We start from the raw sequence: 21,595 nt of genomic DNA, 5'->3' as shown, positions 1-21,595 counted from the left end.
AAAACGCATTGGCAATCAACTACCAACTGAAAGAAAGCTCTATTCGTGGCAAAGAAAGGACATAATTTTAATTTGGGCGCAGCGCTGCATGACCGCGCAATTGTAAGTTAAAATGGCCTGGTCAGGATGGGGGGGGGGGGGGTAAATCCTCTGGAGGGCATGTGGTTGAAAAAAAAAAAAATTCCAGTATATATACACAACCATTTGTAAATGCTATTACTTTTCACGTGAACCAATTAATTTGCACGTATTGGATTTTTTTTTAAAGCAAAGACATGTCGCAGAATACATTTTGGCCCAAATTTATGACTAAATTTGTTTTACTGCATAGGTTTTATAGCAAAAAGTCAAAAATTATTGTTTTTTTCCAAAATTCTCGGCTTGTTTATAGCACCAAAAATTTAAAAAAAAAAAAAAAAAAAAAAAAAAAAAAAAAAAAACACACAACGCACAGGCGATCAAGTACCACAGAAAAAAATCTCTATTTGTGGGAAAAAAAGGACATAAATTTCATTTGAGTGCAGCATTGCATGACCGCGCAATTGTCAGTTAAAGTAACGCAGCACTGGATCGCAAAAAATGGCCTGGTCAGGAAGGGGGGGGGGGGGGAATAGTGGTTAACGATTAGGTGAGTTCACGTGTATATGAGGTCTAACCTGTTTGCACGCGTCGAACATTTTTTCTGCAAAAACCACAGCTGACAAGAAGAAAGCGGCTTAGGAGGGGTTAGCCAATGCCATGTGTGCATAGGGCCTCATTTCATTATCGATTTCCTTCAATCCAGTTGTAGTGTATTTGTCATTAACCAACAATTCTGGGCTCTTCCACATGCGGTACAACGCACGGTAGCGCATCATGCAGGATTGGTTTGCGCGTTCAGGAGCAGGGCCCCCCCTGTGTCGTTGTTGTACCCTCCTCTCCCTTTCTATTGTATAATCTGTATAGGAATAATAAGAGTGTGGAGAGGAGTTCCACCCCATTAATTTTGAATTGGCTGCCTGGCACGAGGCTCCTCAACGCATGAAGACACCGCAGTGCACCCTGCTGGGAACGGGTCCCTTAAAAGCATACAAAGAGATCTTCAAAATTACCGTTTTAATGAAAACGGTTCCTTTGTATTTTTTTTTTTATAATGACAGGTCCACTTTGAATACGGGAGGCTATGACGTCCATGTGTCACTATGGGGGATGGGGGGGGGGGGGGGGGGGTGACTGGTGACTCCTGCTGGGAAGCAGTTAAATTGACTCAGGGTGACACCAGCTGCTGCTCAGGAATGTGGCTGCATTTTTTTTCTCCCACGCAGACCTGCTGGGTTTAATTGGCGCTGAATCAAAACACGGCAATGGCCAAACTTACCTAATGAAACAGGAGCAGGGGCCGCTGTGACGGAAATCGCACTACAGAAACAGCAGGAATGCCCTCCCGCCATAAGAAATGCAATCTACACCAATCCCATTAATCCCGCCATTGCCCCGGGGAACGCTCATTTGTTGCAATTCAGAATCCAGTGTCATGGTTAGATTACTAAATAAAAAGGAACTATAAATTGCTAATGGTAGACTTCTGCAAGAGCATGCCGCACCCAGGGCTTTCTGTCCCAGAATAGGTGCAGGTACTCCCTGCCTTCTGAGGCACCCTTTGTCTCTGCCCCCTACCTACCGCCACTCAACGCCCCCCCCCCCCATCCACCTTCCAGTACCGGAACCTCTAGAGGACAGAGCCAAGTATCACTTTGTGGTGCATTGAATTTGTTAAGAAAAGCAGTAAAATAGATCCCCTGCAGCCAGCAACAATAGGTCACTCCTGCAACAACCCCCCAGTAACAATAGATTTCACCAGTAACAATAAACCCCCCAATAACAAAAGACCCCCCCAGTAAAAATAGATCCACCCAAGAAACAATATAGACCCCCACCAGCAACAATAGATCGTCATGCACTCAGCATCAATAGACCCCTCCCTCAACAGTTGATCCCTCCAGCAGCCAGCAACAAGACACCCTCCAGCAGCCGGCAACAAGACATCCTCCAGCAGCAAACAATAGACCCTTCCTCAACAACAGATCCCTCCTATCAACAATTGACTCCCTCCCCAAGCAACATAAGACCCCCACCAATATTACATTCTCCCGGCAACAATAGACCCCCCACCAGTAACAATAGATCGTCATGCACTTAGCATCAATAGACCCCTTCCTCAACAGCTGATCCCTCCAGCAGCCAGCATCAATAGACCCTTCAGCAGCCAGCAACAATAGACCCTTCAGCATCTAGCAACAGACTTTCCAGCAGCCAGCAACATAGATCCCTCCTATCAACAATTGACCCCCTGCCCACGCAACATAAGACCCCCACCAATAACAGATCCTCCCGGTAACAATAGACACCCCCCGCAGCCAGCAACAATAGACCCCCCCCCCCGCAGCCAGCAACAATAGACCCCCCCCTCCGCAGCCAGCAACAATAGACCCCCCCCCCCCGGCAGCCAGCAACAATAGACACCCCCCCCCCGGCAGCCAGCAACAATAGACACCCCCCCCCCCGCAGCCAGCAACAATAGCACACCCCCCCCCCCGCAGCCAGCAACAATAGACACCCCCCCCCCCGCAGCCAGCAACAATAGACACCCCCCCCCCCGCAGCCAGCAACAATAGACCCCCCCCCCCCCAGCCCAGCAACAATAGACCCCCCCCCGCAGCCAGCAACAATAGACCCCCCCCCCGCAGCCAGCAACAATAGACCCCCCCCCGCAGCCAGCAACAATAGACCCCCCCCCGCAGCCAGCAACAATAGACCCCCCCCGCAGCCAGCAACAATAGACCCCCCCCGCAGCCAGCAACAATAGACCCCCCCCGCAGCCAGCAACAATAGACCCCCCCCCCGCAGCCAGCAACAATAGACCCCCCCCCCGCAGCCAGCAACAATAGACCCCCCCCCCGCAGCCAGCAACAATAGACCCCCCCCGCAGCCAGCAACAATAGACCCCCCGCAGCCAGCAACAATAGACCCCCCCCGCAGCCAGCAACAATAGACCCCCCCCCGCAGCCAGCAACAATAGACCCCCCCGCAGCCAGCAACAAATGATTCTTCTCTCAACAGCAGATCCCTCATATCAACAACTGACCCCCTCCCCGAGCAACATAATACTCCCACCAATAATAGATCCTCCCGGCAACAATTGACCCACCAGTAACAATAGATCTCCCAGCAGCCAGCATCAATAGACCCTCCAGCAGCCCACAACAATAGACCCTTCCCTCAAGAGCAGATACCTCCCATCAACAATTGACCCCTCCCCCCAGCAACATAAGACCCCCAGCAGCAACAGACCCCCCCAGCAACAATAGAGCTCCACCAGTAACAATAGGTCTCCAAGCAGCCAGCATTAATAGACCCTCCAGCAGACCACCATACACCGGAATTTGGTTGCTTGTTAATTCAAAACTGACCAATGAATGAATTTCAATATATAGATTGGGTTGTTGACTATAGACCGATTATTCCCATTGGGAGAGACCGATTGGAAAATATATTGATCATGTTTTTAAAGCATGTACGGCCACCATTAGAGCTCCTGACAATGTTCTAATTGCTGTCCATGCTTTCCTGATCCTTGAACAAATATGTGCCATCATCCTGGAGACAGCTGAAGACAATGTGTGGTCTCAGTGCGGGGAAAGAAAGACCTGAAGTGTCACACTTACACACAAGCTGCCCATACATCATACAATTCTGCTTAGATTTACCAAAAACATATAATAGGAGGTCAAACCTAAACACTTTCACCCTACTGCAGGAGGGGGCGGAGACCAGACCAGTCACTCTGCACAAGGAGAGGGAGCAGCAGTGAGCGGTCTGCATTACAGGAAGGAAAAGTCTCACACTGGATTACTGCACAGATCTAAAGGAAATACACAAAGCGTCCCAAGATTCCAGGAAGAATACACAATGAATATATTTGTTAATCCCGGAGTTCAGGTTCAACTGTCCAGTATTGTTCAATAAACTGAAATAGTTTTGGGTGGATTTGTTTTCCTTTTTAATGATTCTTTTATAGATATCCAATATTTTATGTTTTCCTGTCTCTTACATTGCTACCATCACACGATTTAAAGCAGTATTAAACTCAAAACCAAAAGATGTAATATATTGCAGCTTACCAGTCATTAGATGTGGTGGCTGCTTTAGTTTTCTTTTCTTTGGCTTTTTTCCCCTCTTTTTTCACCTAGAGATCTGCCCAGTAACACACCTCATGTATTAGTGAAACACAACTCTAGAGGAATGAGCACAGGAGGCACAGCAAACAGGAGTATGGTCAGTCTGGGGGGGGGGGGGGGGTGTTGTTCTAAAATGTACTAACAGTTTTAGATACACTAACAAATTGAAGCCAAACTTCAGCTCACACTTTATAGTCAGTTACAGCAAACTTTTTTGCCTTTTGGGATAAAGGTTTTGCATAAATAAATGAAGGCGTTCTGTATTTCCGTTTTTATCTGTCTGTTTATAGATGACACAGACACTCATGTATTTCTATGGACTAGAGCATGTAAACTGATGATCATCCGTTTAGGTCTGTATCTGTTAACATCCGTCTTTTTTACCGGAAGAAAACCCTATTTTTCTTCCATAGAAAAAAAAAAAAAAAGGAACGGAGGAAAAACAGATTTAAATAGATGTAAACTGATCAAAACAGGCGTAAACGGATGAAAAAAAAACAGATGTAAAATGATGGAAAAAAACGGACGTAAACTTACGAAACAACGGACGTAAATTGATGAAAAAAAAAAAAAAAAGGACGTAATCTGATGACACAATGGATGTAAACTGATGAAATAATGGATGTAAACTGATGAAAAAAACGGACGCAAACTGATGAACAGAACGGACGCAAACTGATGAACAGAACGGACGCAAACTGATGAACAGAACGGACGCAAACTGATGAACAGAACGGACGCAAACTGATGAACAGAACGGACGCAAACTGATGAACAGAACGGACGCAAACTGATGAACAAAACGGACGCAAACTGATGAACAAAACGGACGCAAACTGATGAACAAAACGGACGCAAACTGATGAACAAAACGGACGCAAACTGATGAACAAAACAGACACAAACTGATCAGTTTTTTTCTTTGAAAAAACATGATTGAACTGATGAAAAAAAAAAAAAAAAAAAATACACACACACAGAATGCCGTGTGAAAGGACACTAAAAGCTGAACATTTTAATCACCCCTTCCTTTAAGTGGTTTGTCCTATCCGTGTAAACTGATACATTCTGCTGGAGAAGCTGAGCTTGTAAAAACCAACAGACTTGCTGGCTGGATCACCAGATGAAAAAAAGGCCAAAAAAGAAAGCTAACGCAGCCATCAGATCTGAGAAATGGTAAGCTGCAATATGATAAAGGTTTGCTTTTGGCTTTCATACCGCTTTAAAAAGGTTAAAAGTCTGTATTCTACAAAAGGAACCACAAAATAAAGATAAAATAAAACCTTTTGAAGATGTTATTTCTATTTAGAAATGAAATGGAAGCACAATGACGCCCGACTCCCATAGGGGGCTTTTTGTATGTCTGAAAATCACAGTCCCGGGCGATATGTGAAGAATCATTGAATCAAAAGGGACGCGGGAACAAAACCAGCCGTGGTTATCACCCATCTACAATGGAGCTGAATGGTGCGAGGTTTAATTAATTCCCTGCACAGCCAGATAACCGCGCAACACGACGGAACAAAGTGGCCACTTCCAGGATCGGGAAGGTTCATTTGTACGTCGATGGAGGAAAAAAAAAAAAATAGTAAGAGCGACAGATTGCCCGCGGAACAATACAGAACAAAACAGGCATGTCGCAGAGACAAAGCCCCCATCGCTCCATCCAACGTGAAGCATGAACAGAAGATTGCAGATGGGAAAGATGCCCCAGACGCGGCTCTGCGGAGAGGCCACCGGCTTATCGCTTCATCAGGATTGGCCTGCAGGTAAAAAAAAACTGGGGCCCCATTCATATTATTGTGTAGCAGGAAGGAGCTATGCGATTTTGACAGCATGATTCTGCTTGTCGCAAGGGGCCAGCCTATTCACTTGAATGGCTGCCCTGTTTGTTGCCCGCAAAGAAGCTCCTCCTCCTTTTTTGGTCAACAAGCTTCATCTGATTTTTTTTTGCCGCGATTACCGTGCGATCCTGTCGTGCGACAATTGAATTGCATATGGGGTGAAGGAAAATGGCACCCAAAACGTGTGCCACGTGTTGTGCGCGGATTGCCACGTGATTTGGAAATCGAAGTGTGAATGGAGCCTTACACCCCGGTCACACCAATCCCAACTTTGAAATCGTGCGACTCGGATGAAAGGCCGATTGGAGGTGCGATTTGCATAGAGATCTGACATGGATGGCGATGCGAATTGCACCAAAATAGTGCATGTACGACTTTAGAAATCTGTGCGGCTCCGACCAAGTCAGAACCACATCGATAGGACCGCTGTAATCGGACAATAGGGTGCGACTTGGCCTGCGATTAACAAGTCATATGGCATGCAAATCGCATGCCAAGTTGCACCCAGTGTGACCGGGGACTTAGTGGGTTTCAGTATCCCGCGCCAAATTTCTTTGTAGAACGTTATGGCCACAACAAATTCAGACTGCTACAGGCCCCGTTCACATATCACGCAGTGGGAAAGAGCGTTCCGCTCGCCATTTCTGTTTCGTGATTTCCCGTGTCGCACATAGGGCAGCCCATTCGGGTCAAGCCCGGTTCACAGGAATCGCACGGCATTCCCATACAAATCACATGCGATTCTGTGTGGTGCAGTTTTAGCCCATTCATTTTGTATGGCTCAAATCACACCGAATCCACAGGAACCTTTTTGTTTGCAGCACTGGGATCGGATCGCATGGGTGTTCATGTCTATGCAATCCAATTCAGGCAAACTGCAATCTGCAAACTGCTTTGGGATGCCATTCATTGGCACCTACAGAAGATCACATGAACATGCGATTGCTATGAAGTGCAATGAGGGAAACGCACTGTCCTGTGTATTTCCCACATTGCATCAGTGTGAACCAGGACTTAAAGTGTTACTAAACCCACAACAGTAAAATCAGTCTGTATATGCAGTAAAGCATGCTTGTTATACTCACTGTGGACCCTAAGGGGTTAATCACCTGCATTGCGTAAAAAGGCTGTTTGATCCTGTCTTCTCTGATCCTCCCTTTCTTCTACTGTCCCCAGTCCTGTGATAGTACAGTCACTCTGCACATGCTCAGTTTAGTGTGTATGGCTAGAGGGGGTTTTTTTTCTTGGGAGGGTGCATGTGATCAGCACAGAGCAAATCAGCATTGTCCAGACAGAGGGTTAAAGGTTATGCAGCCTCATAGGACAGTCAGAAGAGAATGAAAGCTCCTCCTGAGCTTTAACCAGTGCTCTGCTGGACACTGATGAAAGTCACAAGACTGTTCTAACTGCTGATGGGAAAAGGTATTTAGCAGTTTATATTTACTAAAATAATTGCACTTCCATGTTCTGTGTGAGGCCGGATACAGCGAATGCGGGGTCCGGGGAGGCCGGATACAGCGAATGCGGGGTCCGGGGAGGCCGGATACAGCGAATGCGGGGTCCGGGGAGGCCGGATACAGCGAATGCGGGGTCCGGGGAGGCCGGATACAGCGAATGCGGGGTCCGGGGAGGCCGGATACAGCGAATGCGGGGTCCGGGGAGGCCGGATACAGCGAATGCGGGGTCCGGGGAGGCCGGATACAGCGAATGCGGGGTCCGGGGAGGCCGGATACAGCGAATGCGGGGTCCGGGGAGGCCGGATACAGCGAATGCGGGGTCCGGGGAGGCCGGATACAGCGAATGCGGGGTCCGGGGAGGCCGGATACAGCGAATGCGGGGTCCGGGGAGGCCGGATACAGCGAATGCGGGGTCCGGGGAGGCCGGATACAGCGAATGCGGGGTCCGGGGAGGCCGGATACAGCGAATGCGGGGTCCGGGGAGGCCGGATACAGCGAATGCGGGGTCCGGGGAGGCCGGATACAGCGAATGCGGGGTCCGGGGAGGCCGGATACAGCGAATGCGGGGTCCGGGGAGGCCGGATACAGCGAATGCGGGGTCCGGGGAGGCCGGATACAGCGAATGCGGGGTCCGGGGAGGCCGGATACAGCGAATGCGGGGTCCGGGGAGGCCGGATACAGCGAATGCGGGGTCCGGGGAGGCCGGATACAGCGAATGCGGGGTCCGGGGAGGCCGGATACAGCGAATGCGGGGTCCGGGGAGGCCGGATACAGCGAATGCGGGGTCCGGGGAGGCCGGATACAGCGAATGCGGGGTCCGGGGAGGCCGGATACAGCGAATGCGGGGTCCGGGGAGGCCGGATACAGCGAATGCGGGGTCCGGGGAGGCCGGATACAGCGAATGCGGGGTCCGGGGAGGCCGGATACAGCGAATGCGGGGTCCGGGGAGGCCGGATACAGCGAATGCGGGGTCCGGGGAGGCCGGATACAGCGAATGCGGGGTCCGGGGAGGCCGGATACAGCGAATGCGGGGTCCGGGGAGGCCGGATACAGCGAATGCGGGGTCCGGGGAGGCCGGATACAGCGAATGCGGGGTCCGGGGAGGCCGGATACAGCGAATGCGGGGTCCGGGGAGGCCGGATACAGCGAATGCGGGGTCCGGGGAGGCCGGATACAGCGAATGCGGGGTCCGGGGAGGCCGGATATAGTGAATGCGGGATCCGGGGTTTAGTAACACTAGCGACAATCACAGCAGAATCTTACCACGTTTGGGGTGCTAGTAAGAATAATGGCCCTCATACGCGTCACGCGTTTTGCCACGATTTCAAATTGTGTGCAGAATTGTGCCGATTCTGCCTGCAATTCCAACTGCGTAATGTACACCGGGCCTTACAGAAATTCCCAACGGCAACCCGCTTGTTGTTAAGGGCCCATTCACACCAGGTGCTGTAGGGCTACATTGATTGGCTATTCCAACGCAGACCCATCGCAAGACAAAGCAAAATTCCTCATCTCCTACCTGGCCGGTTCACACAAATGTGTTGCAGCATGCATGACTTTTCTTTTTTCTTTTCAGAGCAGCACAAGCCATCTCCTTGCACAGCACACAGGCCAACAGAACTTAATGATGTCATTTAAATAAAGTTCGTTTAAAAAAAAAAAAAAAAAAAAAAAGGGGGGAGACCATGTGATGTTCTGCAACTTCATCCTACTGCATGACCCCCTAAGGTTCTATTACCACCAGTGAGTGCGTGTTAAGGTGCGTATAACACAGCAGATGGTGAACTGCGCATATCCAATACCGTGCGTTCTACACAGCATCCCATTGCTTTTTTTTTTTTTTAAACTTTATTACCCTCGGTTCACACCAAAGCGTTTTCCATAGTGTTCTGCAGAAACGCACTACAGTCCATTCAACGTGATTTCCTATAGGACACGTTCACATCTCCGCGTTTTCACCCGCTGGATTTTTTGGCAAGGGTCAGGGACTTTTTTGAACGCAAAAAGTTGTGTTTTTGGTTCTGTAGACTGTGGTGCCTCCAGATTTTACATACTTTTAGCCCGGGTTCACACTGATTCGGTGCAGAATTTGCAGCGTTTTCAGTGCAAATTCCACACCGCATCAGAATTGCACCCCATTCATGCGAACCGCTGAGGATGTGTATGTTAAGTTAACAAAACTCTGAAATCGGTCCGCAAAACGCGGTTCGATGTGCAAAATCGGACACATGGGTGTGAATTGCACCCAGTTCATGCGAACCGCTGCGAGTGTGTGTGTTAACAAATCCCCGAAATCAGTCTGCAAAACACGGTGCGATGTGCAGAATCGGATCACATAGCTGTGAATACCCATACGATCCGATTCTAGTGTGGACCCAAAAAAAGGGTCCTGCATCTTTTTGTTGCAGGTGCGGTGCGATTACAGCAATCGCACCGCAAAGAAATCACGTGATTTGCAGAGGAATGTGGTGCGGTTCCTGTGCAAATCACATGCGATATACCACACCACATGTATGTGAACCTGGGCTTAAAAAGGTTGAGAAATGCTGCTGTATGGGGTATAGAGACAACTAGCACCCAACCTGTGGCCCTTTGTTAGATATTGTGGGGCCCTCATCCCCAGCAGTCAGTGTTTTCCCTGCCTAGGTGGTTGTTCAGCCCAGCATGGGATCACTTACTCCTTTGTGGTGCGTTAACGCATGCCGGGTGACGTTACCCTGTGGAAATGAATGGGTTGCTAATGCACACCAACACCCAGAAAATTGGACGCGACAATTTTGTGTAACATCGCAGGTGCATTGTGGCGCCATTTAAAATGAAGGACACCACAACACAGTAACGTAGGTGATAATGCTGAAGTTACAGCAATGCATTCGTTTATATGGGCCTTGAGGCCGATTCACACTATAGAAACGCAGTCCAGATGCGTTTTTTCATGCTCTTTGGCATGTTCTGGTGCATTCTTGATGTGTTCCAGTGCGTTTTTTATCCATTCCAGTTCATTTTTTCCCCCCTTTCTTCAATTTAAATTGGCACATGTGCATTCCAGTGCGTTCTACCGCGTTCAAGTACAGATCTGTGCAGAACAAATGCAGCATTTTCTACTTTTTTTTTTCCTGCAACTGGAACGCACTGGAACTGCAAGCACTGATGTGAACTAGGACATTGACAACCATATCACCTATTTTCTGTGCATTTTGGATGCAGAAAAAAAGCAACTGAAAAACGCACGAAGTGTGAACTGGCTTTAAGATAAAAAATATTCATAAGGCCAGCTTTTGCCAGTTAAAGTGTATGAATTTATTTCACACATTCTATTTCTGAGTAGTCCATGGCCTTTGTTTTGTTTTTGTTTTTTTATTGGAACACTTGGGCACTGCCCGAGGGCCCGGGGTCAGTTTACACGCGTTTTTGCTGCGCTTAGCGGTTTTCTGCTGCCAGGAGAGCTAAACGTCCAGGGGAATTCATGTGTACATGGGGCATAACCAGGGGCGGACTGACCATTTGAAAACTCGGGCACTGCCCGAGGGCCCGGGGTCAGTAGGGGGCCCCATGAGATGCCCCTGTTACCTTTCTAAATTTTGCTTTGAGTTTGGGCAAGGACACAGGGCCCCATGATCCCCTATTGCCCGGGGGCCCCATGAGTTGTCAGTCCGCCCCTGCTGTAAACTTTTTTAATGGATTTATTACGTAGAGGAATAGCAAATGTGATGGATGTCAGCAGGGGCGGACTGACAACTCATGGGGCCCCCGGGCAATAGGGGATTATGGGGCCCGTGTCCTTGCCCAAACTCAAAAAAGCCTATGAAAAAAGGTACCAGGTGCATCTCATGAGGCCCCCTACTGACCCCTGGCCCTCAGGCAGAGCCCGAGTTTCCAAATGGTCAGTCCGCCCCTGGATGTCAGTGATTTACAAGTAGGAGATGCCAAATGGCACAGATTAGTAAAAGACTGTAATAGTCATGATTTTCAACCGTCTCCTAGATAGTCATAGATCTCTAAGGGTTTGTTTACATTTGTGGTCGTCATTGTTGCAACTGTAGTAAATCGCTTTTCAGATGGCATTTGACAGGAGGCTAGGCAGCAATATGTTGTCAAAGGCTGGGAGAGGGACTAGAGCTGAAAGTGTTATGCCCAAGGGCGGACTGACAACTCATGGGGCCCCCGGGCAATAGGGGATCATGGGGCCCCTGTGTCCTTGCCCAAACTCAAAAATGCCTATAAAAAAAAAAAAAGGTACCAGGGGCATCTCATGGGGCCCCCTACTGACCCCGGGCCCTCGGGCAGTGCCCGAGTTTCCAAATGGTCAGTCCGCCCCTGGTTATGCCCAAGGTACACATGAATTCCCCTGGACGTTTAGCTCTCCTGGCAGCAGAAAACCGCTAAGCGCTGCAAAAACACGTGTAAACTGCAGCAAAAATCAGATCTCCTGTCCTGCCAGACTTGGATTTGTTGTGTAGCAGAGCTGTGTATATCTCGGAATTAGATGGACAAATACATATCCTTTGGCAGGTAAAACAGCTCCCATATAAGTATTTGTTTGCCTGGAGTTCAGCCTTAAAGTGGTTGTAAATCGTTTTGCGCTGTCGTACCAATTATTTAACTTGAATTATTTTATTTATTAATTTAATTTTGTATTTTTTGGTATCTTTATTTTAATTATTTTATGTTAATTCTACTTCATTAATTTTACTGTGTGAAAAAAAAAAAAACACACACACGAGAAATATAGGCGTACCTCAGTTTGCGAACGCCTTGGTTAACGTAATTTTCGGTTTATGAATGAAAATCCATTGAAAATAATGCCTCAGTTTACAATTTTTTTTTTTTCGCAATACAAAGCAAGTTTCCCCAGGACGCATTGCGCCGGCCCCTTATAAAAGAGTTTTGAACAGATAAGACTTTTTTTGACTTTTTTCTGACCTCCGGAACGGATTAAATTGGTTTTCAATGCATTCCTATGGGAAACCGCTTTTCAGTTTACGAATTTTTCGCAATACGAAACATCATTAATACATTCAATTCAAAACCGAGGTACGCCTGTATAGCTTTTCAATGATTTAGAAATTTATTGCAGTAAAATAACAATTTTGTGATATTTTTATCACGTTTAGTGGAAGCCCCGCCCCCTTCCTTTTTTTCCCAGTGCGATGTGTCACACTGTCATGCTTTCCTTGTAGAAAGGTGTAGAAATTGTCACTCCTATTCAGATGAGGCAAGAACAAAGGAGACGGTCAGCTTCCAGCAGAGGCCTCTCTCAAAGGGGTCAGGCTTTGTAGATGGATTCACACCTTTCCATGTGTCTTAACAATTGTGCGTTTTTGTGGGCTACCATTGCTATCCCTAGGTGCCATCCCTATAATGCGCATTGATGCATCAACATACAGCCTGACGTTAAGGCTGGAGTTTACCTTTAACTAAATGGATGATTTGTACACAATTATTTATTTATTTATTTTTTAAATAAATAGATTTTCACCCTTTCTTTTTGCATCTCACTTCTGCTGATCTCCTGCAGCCTCTTTGCTGCAGCTTCCTGTGCACATGCACTCCAGCAACGGCTGCATGGCCTTTCTTTGGGAGTGTTTCCTGATGTTGAACCATTCCTGCATGATGTTGAAATGGCCACTTGTAGTCTGCACTGGGAATACATGTTCCAGGGTGAGGAAGCAGGAGAACTAAAAGACAGGGATAGGCAGTGTCACCTCATAACAGGAAGTGCCAGAACAAGGACTTTCATGGCAGGATCACCGGGGATTATTTTAATGAAAACTGCAGGTTCCAAAAGATTAAAAATTACATTTAAATAAGACACGGTCATGTATGTGAAATATGAAGGTTACATGAGATTTTAGCAATTGGGTTTACATCCACTTTAACCGCCTCCCACATAAGGAAATGTCAGGTGAGCGGGGGTTCTCTCGTTCTGGGAGGACATCATAGGACGTCCTCTGACTCTAGCTGTGCATAGGCGCACACGACGATTGGTGGAACACTGTGTCGCAGTGAATCACCGATCGTGGTAAAGAGACAATGGAGTAGGTGTCCAATCACAGCTAATCGAATGTAAATAGGAAATGCCGGTTATCGGCAGTCCTCTCCTCACACCAGGGACGGACTGACAACTCATGGGGCCCTCGAGCAATAAGGGATCATGGGGCCCCTGTGTCCTTGCCCAAACTCAAAAAAAAACCTATGAAAAAAAAAAAAAAAAAAAAAAAAAAAAAAAAAAAAAGGTACCAGGGGCATCTCATGGGGCCCCCTACTGACCCCGGGCAGGGCCCGAGTTTCCAAATGTTCAGTCCGCCCCTGCCTCACTCTGACAGCAGCATTCCTCAGAGGGGACATCTACACTGATCATCAGGGCATAGATTATTAGTGTAGCCCCATCAGTGCTGCCTTTTAGTGCCCATAATTCCCACATATCAGTGCCATATATGAGTGATGCCTGTCAATGCCCACCAGTAAATGCCTGTCAATGCCAACCAGTAAATGCCTGTCAATGCCCACCAGTGAATGCCTGTCAATGCCCACCAGTGAATGCCTGTCAATGCCTATCACTGCAGCCTCATTAGCGCACATCAGTGAAGGAGAAAAATTACTTATTTACAAAATTTTATAACTTTAAAAAAATTAATTTTTTTTTTCAACATTTTCAGCATTTTTTAGTTTAGCAAAAAATTAAAAACCCCAGTGGGGAATAAATACCATCAAAATAAAGCTCTGTCTAAAAAAAAAAAAAAGAAATTATTTTGTTTGGGTGTAGTGTTGCATGACTGTGCAATTGTCAAAGTGCGACAGCGCTGAAAGGTGAAAATTAACCTGGGCAGGAAGGTGGTAAAAGTGCCCGGTAGGCAAGTGGTTAAAGAGACCTGGTCAACAAAATTGCAGGTAAAAGCAGAGAAAAGTATTTGAAAAGCTTCCTTGCAGCGTTATTCCCTTCCATATAGGATTTATTTTTAAATAATTTGCAACGCAACTCTTAACTTGAAAATTTGACTACTATTAGGAGCAGTCAATTCCCTAGCATAGCTCCCGCCTTACATAAGATAGCGCTCTCCTCTTCTCAGAATTCCTAATTACTCTGTGCTGGGCCAGCTCCCCCACCCCTCCCAATGTAGTAATACACCTTTAAGAGTTGCTGAAGATTTGGGACCCCCTATAGTTCTGCACAGCCAGGCAACATGCATTTCCTTCCTGCCCTGCACTCCAGAAACAGTAAACAGTCCTTGAACTTATTTTTTTGAATTTTTTTAAGGGGTTGATAACTTGGATGAGGATGAGGGATACATGGGATGCCCAAGGAATTGTTAAACTGAGGACAGCTTCCTGGAACTAAGTTCAAGTGCTCAGGAGGGTTTCTCTTCTTTGGAGGAGAGCTCTTCAGCCTCTCCTGACGTACCATCTCTAACCCCAGATAGTCTTCTCCTATCCAGTTGTCTGGAGGAATCCCTGCACAAGGGGATCTAGAGGCTACCGCCTTAAAGCACAGTCCATCTGGGGGCTAGTTAGGTTTCCTGCCCAAATGCCCTCTCCCCTACTCCAGTCCAGGGGGTGTAGAAGTACTCATTGTCCCTCTTCTGCAAGCTGTAGGTTGGTGGTTGCCTTCAGGCCTTCTGTTGGGCTGGCTCTTTCCTTAGTGCCACAGATGGTCCTCTCTCAGGAGGCCAGTGAGATTTAGATTTCCCTCTTTCCAGTCCTTCCTGGAGGCAGGCCCCTTCCCTGGGCCACCTCCCAGACTCCACACTCCAGCTCCTGCTCTCACATTTTCCACCAGAACTCTCCTGCCACTGATCAGGCTCAGTCACTCCTAAGGGTTGTCATGACCCCATGCCAAGCCTCCTGCTTGGGGATTGGTCAGGATCCCTCAAGAGTGCAGACCAGCTCCTCCTCACCCCTGCCCATTGAGTTATAGAAACTTTTCCCAATCTCTAGATCAGAGGGAGGTTTCAGAGAGCTGATCTGCAGAGCCTCTAAGCCAGTGATGGCGAACCTTTTTGAGCCCAAGTGCCCAAACTGCAACCCAAAACCAACTTATTTCTTTCAAAGTGCCAACACTGCAATGAAACCTGAATATCGAGCTTTTGGTTTAGAAAAAACAACTCGTACAGTAGTGCAAACTAATTAACAGTACAGGGATGACCAGAGACTGCGGACACAGTACAGGAGATGACCAGAGACTGCGGACACAGTACAGGAGATGACCAGAGACTGCGGACACAGTACAGGAGATGACCAGAGACTGCGGACAGTACAGGGATGACCAGAGACTGCGGACACAGTACAGGGATGACCAGAGACTGCGGACACAGTACAGGGATGACCAGAGACTGCGGACACAGTACAGGGATGACCAGAGACTGCGGACACAGTACAGGGATGACCAGAGACTGCGGACACAGTACAGGGATGACCAGAGACTGCGGACACAGTACAGGGATGACCAGAGACTGCGGACACAGTACAGGGATGACCAGAGACTGCGGACACAGTACAGGGATGACCAGAGACTGCGGACACAGTACAGGGATGACCAGAGACTGCGGGCACAGTACAGGGATGACCAGAGACTGCGGACACAGCACAGGGATGACCAGAGACTGCGGACAGCACAGGGATGACCAGAGACTGCGGACAGCACAGGGATGACCAGAGACTGCGGACAGTACAGAGATGACTGCTGACCTTTGGGGAGGGAGGGGGAGCGGGTACCTGAATTTGACAGGTACCCGCTCTTACTTCCGCAGAGTTTTTTTTTTATCTTACCTGTTCCTTTATCCAGCCGCGCGCTGTCTTCCCGGCTTCTGTAGTGTGGGCGCTCGTCGGACAGCCGGATGCCCAGTGCGCATGCGCGAGAAGCGCTGCGCTTTGTGATTGGTCCGGCGGCTTCTGGGATCTGTCATGTGTCCCAGGTACCGCCTTACCATTCACAAAGAGCACTGCTTCTTGTGCATGCGCACTTGGGACCCGGCTGTCACGTACACTACAGCCGGGAAGACAGCGCGCCGCTGGATTCTCCTGGCGTGCCCACAGATAAGGCTCGGCGTGCCGGCTGTGGCACGCGTGCCACGGGTTCGCCATCACTGCTCTAAGCCCTGACTCAAATTTGACCCTTATGACTACTTTGACCCTTCTGCTACTACTAAGACTGCTACTCAGCCTCCTAACTAAAAAAGAATTAGCTAGCTCCCCCTGGCTAAATAGGAGGGCGCTACACCTACCTGACATTGTGTGTACAGCAGCTACTGTATTCTCAACTAGGGCTCCTCCAGAAGTTCCCAGGGGTTCCTTGGGCTGTGGTGGGATGACTTCTCATTTGATGATGGCTGCATTGTTCTCGGGGCCAACGCCACTTGGAAGAGTGAAAAGCAGGACACTAATCATCTCCAAGGTTGGCATTCTGACCTTCACTGTAAGAGAGGCATACTTCCCTCTGCCCACCAATGTATGGTTCATTTTTCCCACTGACCAGCAATGAATTGTTTAAGGAGATCCCCAAGGGCTGAACATTTTTCAAAGGTTCCTCTTTGGGTACAAGGTTGAGAAAGGCTGCTCTAAAGCATGAGCAGAGGACTCTGCTGGGGCTGCTGACATTACATCCAAGATGGTGGCACACAGCAGCAGTCTCAGGGCTTTTGGATGTCTACGCAAGAAATCTTATGTTTTTTGAAATAAATGGTCTAGGACAGAGTCTCTTAAAAGTAGCTGTAAACTCTTCCATATACCCAGGGAAAGGACTATCCTCAGGTGATACACAGAGATTAAACAAATCCTCCTACATACGTTGTACCTGTTTATCTGCAGTATTCTCTTTTCTACAAGTGCTGAATTTATAGTTTGTCTGAGGGTTCAGAACAAAGGGGGGGGGGGGGGGTAGTTGAGATTACACCCTGCAGAGCTCAGTAAGGAGAGTTCTGAGAGCTGATTGGAGGCAAAGGGACACCCCCCTTCACACAGCTCACAGGAACAGAGCGGAGGCTGTCACTCTGCTGGAGCTCCCTGCCCGGTCACCATTTTTCTCTTGGTGTCAGGAAAACTTGTCAGAAGTGATTCATGCTGATAGAAGAATGGAGCAGCAGACATTAATGACACTTAGTGCTCTTAACGGAGGCAAGTACACACTATAGAGGGATATGCTTTGTCCATATTTCATGCCTGAGGTTTACAACCACTTTAAAGCTGAACTCTGCTGCAAGTGTTAAATGCTTGTTTAATCTACAGACGCATGGGCTAAGTATTATTGTTTACCCTATTCCTAGCTCCAGCGCTGTCCTCAAGCTCTGGGCTCCGAGTGGTCCCTCTGTGTGAACATGGCTGCATTCACTCATGCGCCTTTCCAGAACATGCTACAAACACGCCTCATGCTTGCGGTGCCATTGTTAACGGCACCCCAATCGCAGTTAGCAGATGTGACGCTCCATGGCCAAAAGGGCCTATGCACCCTTGGCATCAAAAGACACCGCTTCTACAGACATTTAACTTTTTTTTTTTCCTGCCTCCAAGTGCACCTCTATGTTATCCTATGTGTCCATGCATACATAGGAGTTTGCAGGCAGAGAAAAAAAAAAAAACACATTACTTGCATGTTCAGAAGCAAAGTGTTTCAGTGGAAAAGAAAAAGAAAAAAAAACCCCACAAACCGCACTTAAATGCCTTTATAATGCCTAGGTGCATTTAGTGCTTGAGTGTTCATTCATTCCAATGGCCAGGACAAATATTCTGGCCATTGGAGTGAGCGTCCAAATGCTTGAAGTGTCTAAAACGCAGTTTTGTAGGCATGTTTTTAAGCTGTACTTTCCTTTCCTGGAGCAAAGGCATTCAGGGAAAAAAACATCCTGTGCGCATTGGGATAAAAGGTTGTAGAGCTTCCTTTGCACATTTGTCGCAAATAGGGCAGCCCAACCAAGTGTATGGGTTTCCACTACGCTAGGCGAGCCTGCAACCGTGGCTCAAAGCTGCTTAAAGAGTACGCTGCAGGTGACCGGTGGCATGGATTGAAGGGCCATGCTGGGGCCAAAAGTGAGGTCCCCCTCTGGACTAAACAAGCGTTTAACCCTTGCAGCACTAGGAGGGGGCCACCACAAGGAGGGATTTTGTCTAATTCCTGGAGCTCAGCTTTGAAGGCACATCACCTTCAGCAGACCCCCAATGACCAAATTGTGCATAAAATCAGGACAAAGTGACAATGGTTGTTGCCTACAGCAACCAGATTTCCCCTTTCAGGCACGCATATTTTACTGGAAACATGATAAAGGAGAAATGGCCCCTCCTTCAGATGTTTCACTTCACACCCTGAACATCCTCGTGCTCCTCTTTAACACCCCCAAAAGGTGGAGAGGTGATGGGAACCACAACCATTTCAAAACGTTTCCTTCTCCTTCACGTCAGAGAGCGATAGGCACGAGAGGGCCATTACTCACATAGGTTCCCCTTTTGCCCAAGATTGTCGCTGACCTCATGACCCCCAGTGCCGTTTCTGCAGCACGCCATAAAGCAATAATCGTGCACCAGCTGCAGTTGCCCATAGCAACCCGATTTCAGTTGCCTACATCCCTGATTCTATGGGATACTGTGATATTTCATCACCGTTCTCTCTTCTGCTGGATTATATGCACAAAGTTTTTTTTTTCCCCCTACAAGACTTTCCAGGACACGAGAAAGTCATCGGTCCTGCAATGCAGTCTGAGAGAATCTTATTGCAGCTCATTGACGTTCAGCACACAGGTGACCTCTGCAGTGTCCAGCATGGGATCCAGGGTGTGGCATCGGGTTCCTGACCCTCTGGGCCCCATGTTATTTATTTATAAAGAGTCAGTAAAGGTTTACGTTGACTAAAAAGCCATTGACATTGGCCCTTGCCTCTTGGGAGTTGCGTAAGAGTTCCCTAGATGCTGAGGAACCACATGTACCATTATACCCTGCCAGTCTTACAGGGGCTTGTAGTTACTATGAATATACGAAGCCGGTCAACGACATTAAAGGATGTCAACCATGCAGGCTAGACTTCCCACCGTGCAAGCGGTCAGCATGGCATTCTATTAAACTAAAAAGCCCCATAAAAGAAGGCAGGTGGGATGGATAGTGGAACACAACCACCGGCTTATGAGAGAGGCCATGACAGCAATCGGGGCAGGTGGTCCTAAGGGGCAAATCCCAATGACCCACCAGCGTCATGGCCCATAGAACATCTGCCCCATGCCTTCTCTGATAAGCTGGCATCAGACCCAATTTCCCACCACCTACAACATCTCTCCTTGGCTCACCAGCCCATTAGGATATTGTTGGATCGATGCTTGAGGTTCAAAGCCAGCAAAGGAATGACACCCATTAAGGGTGATATAGCACATGTGGAATTTGCAACCACAGTCAATGTCCTTGCTTCCGACAGAGCTCCCTCAAAAGTGGCAGCCAGAAGAACGAGGGCTATGGGTAGTTTATACTCCCCATGCCCCATCCAGCATGGTACACAGCATAGCCCGAATGTGCAAGAGGAACCCATACAAGTCTATGGAGAGCTTATGAACACCTAGCCTATTATGCCTGCTGGGAATCAAACTCAGAAACCCCAGTGCTGCCAAGAAACCCTACATTGCTTAGGGTGGCCGTACAAGGGCAAGTTTGGAAGGTAATCTATTTTCAAATACTAAAGATTAGTACAACAAGTGAAATAACACATGCACAAAGAAATAACCAAAATTCTCTTGACAAAAGAAACAACTAGTCAAAAAAAGAAAAAAACAAACAAAAAACTTATCAGTATGCTGGAAATTTCATGACAAGCTCTATATCAGGTTCACCAATTTATACATTGCACACAGGACACCTAACCCAACTACAGAGGTGGATGAATTGCTGCCAAATTTATTTAGGAACAAAGAAGGGTACCTGTGAGCCAAGCTTTGGATGGAAGCCAACCCAACACCTGGGTGGAACCAGAATAGTAAACCTGAACCTATTCAGCTCCCCTGTGGCTCATGCATCTGCTCCTCAACCACTACACAGGCAAATTTGCTTTTTAGACAGATTTTTTAAAGAAAAAGCTCAACAAAAACTCCTCGGTTCTTAGGATCTGACTTACGGAGTGTTGTAGAAAAAATTCTGGTAAGACAATTGTGAAAATGAAGACATTTCCATCAATTGGAAAAGAACAACTACTATCAATTGGAGTACCAACATTCCATCCCACTTACCTCTGGGTAATAGTCATCCATGTTTCAGCCAGTATGCAATCCAGGATTTAGATTCCCAAGGATCCACCAAGGCAGAGCCGTACCAACTCCAGTTTCTAAAATTCCGGCAAAGCGCAATAGACCAAGCTTCGATAAGTCCCCATGCAGCGTGGAGACAGGTGATGAAGGGTCAACGCAATCCGGCTAGGAACCTATTACTGGATCCCAGTGCAGGCTGTATTGTAGTCAGCAAGCAGTGACAAGAGGAAGGGGGGTCCTTGTACAATACAGATCATTGAGCATCCCAGTCTTGATAGAGAGGACAACCCAATAGAGGTAGATAAGTGTCTCCTGGCCCCCTCGGGGTCCTTTGTTCCTAATTAGAGCGGTGAATTGACGACAAATAGATGGGCATCCCACCTCAATGGGCAGCAGCCGCAGCATAGACTGCAATGCTCCCAGACACTCTCACATCTCCTTGTGACTCAGTCATCCTGCATTGAGCAGGTTTTTAACTGAACTCAGCTGCTCCCAGACAACTCCTCCTATGGAGGCCGAGCCTCACTGTGTCAGATCCCCTCCCAGACGAGGCTCTGTGCAGCACCCAATGTGTTCTACAGGCACAAAGAACTGACACTAGGCTTCATTGTGCTGGAGGATCACATGCCTGATAAATAACCATCAATACGCACAGCTCTTGGGAGGCTAGCCATAGACACGAAAAGGCGGTCAGAAGGGCCAATCGTGAATTAAATTTGCATGATCGATAGGGTTGAGCATTTATCGACTGCACGGAACCCTTTTGGTGGCCATCGACTCTTTGATAAATGAGAGATTTCTTTTCCGATCAATCTTCAGTTGACAACGCATTCAAATGATATGCCACACACAGGGAATTGGACTGATCG

At 47.8% G+C, this 21,595-nt stretch overlaps 1 protein-coding gene across 1 annotated transcript in view; it reads right to left on the bottom strand.

Annotated features, from left to right (window-relative positions):
- LOC149437781 (unconventional myosin-X-like) overlaps positions 1 to 21,178 on the bottom strand; it is a 241,135-nt gene extending 219,957 nt beyond the window's left edge. The window contains exon 1 of the mRNA XM_089660637.1: positions 20,709 to 21,178. Within this exon, the coding sequence (XP_089516763.1) occupies positions 20,709 to 20,729 (21 nt within the window). The 5' untranslated portion in view covers positions 20,730 to 21,178. The remainder of the gene's footprint in view (positions 1 to 20,708) is intronic.
- Positions 21,179 to 21,595: the final 417 nt, after the last annotated feature.

Source organism: Staurois parvus, unplaced genomic scaffold (genome assembly GCF_062004578.1).
Source record: "Staurois parvus isolate SC_StPar_1 unplaced genomic scaffold, SC_StPar_1.0 ptg001255l, whole genome shotgun sequence".
NCBI lineage: Eukaryota > Metazoa > Chordata > Amphibia > Anura > Ranidae > Staurois > Staurois parvus.
Note: the sequence above shows the minus strand (reverse complement) of the source record. Positions and strands in the feature narration are given on the sequence as shown.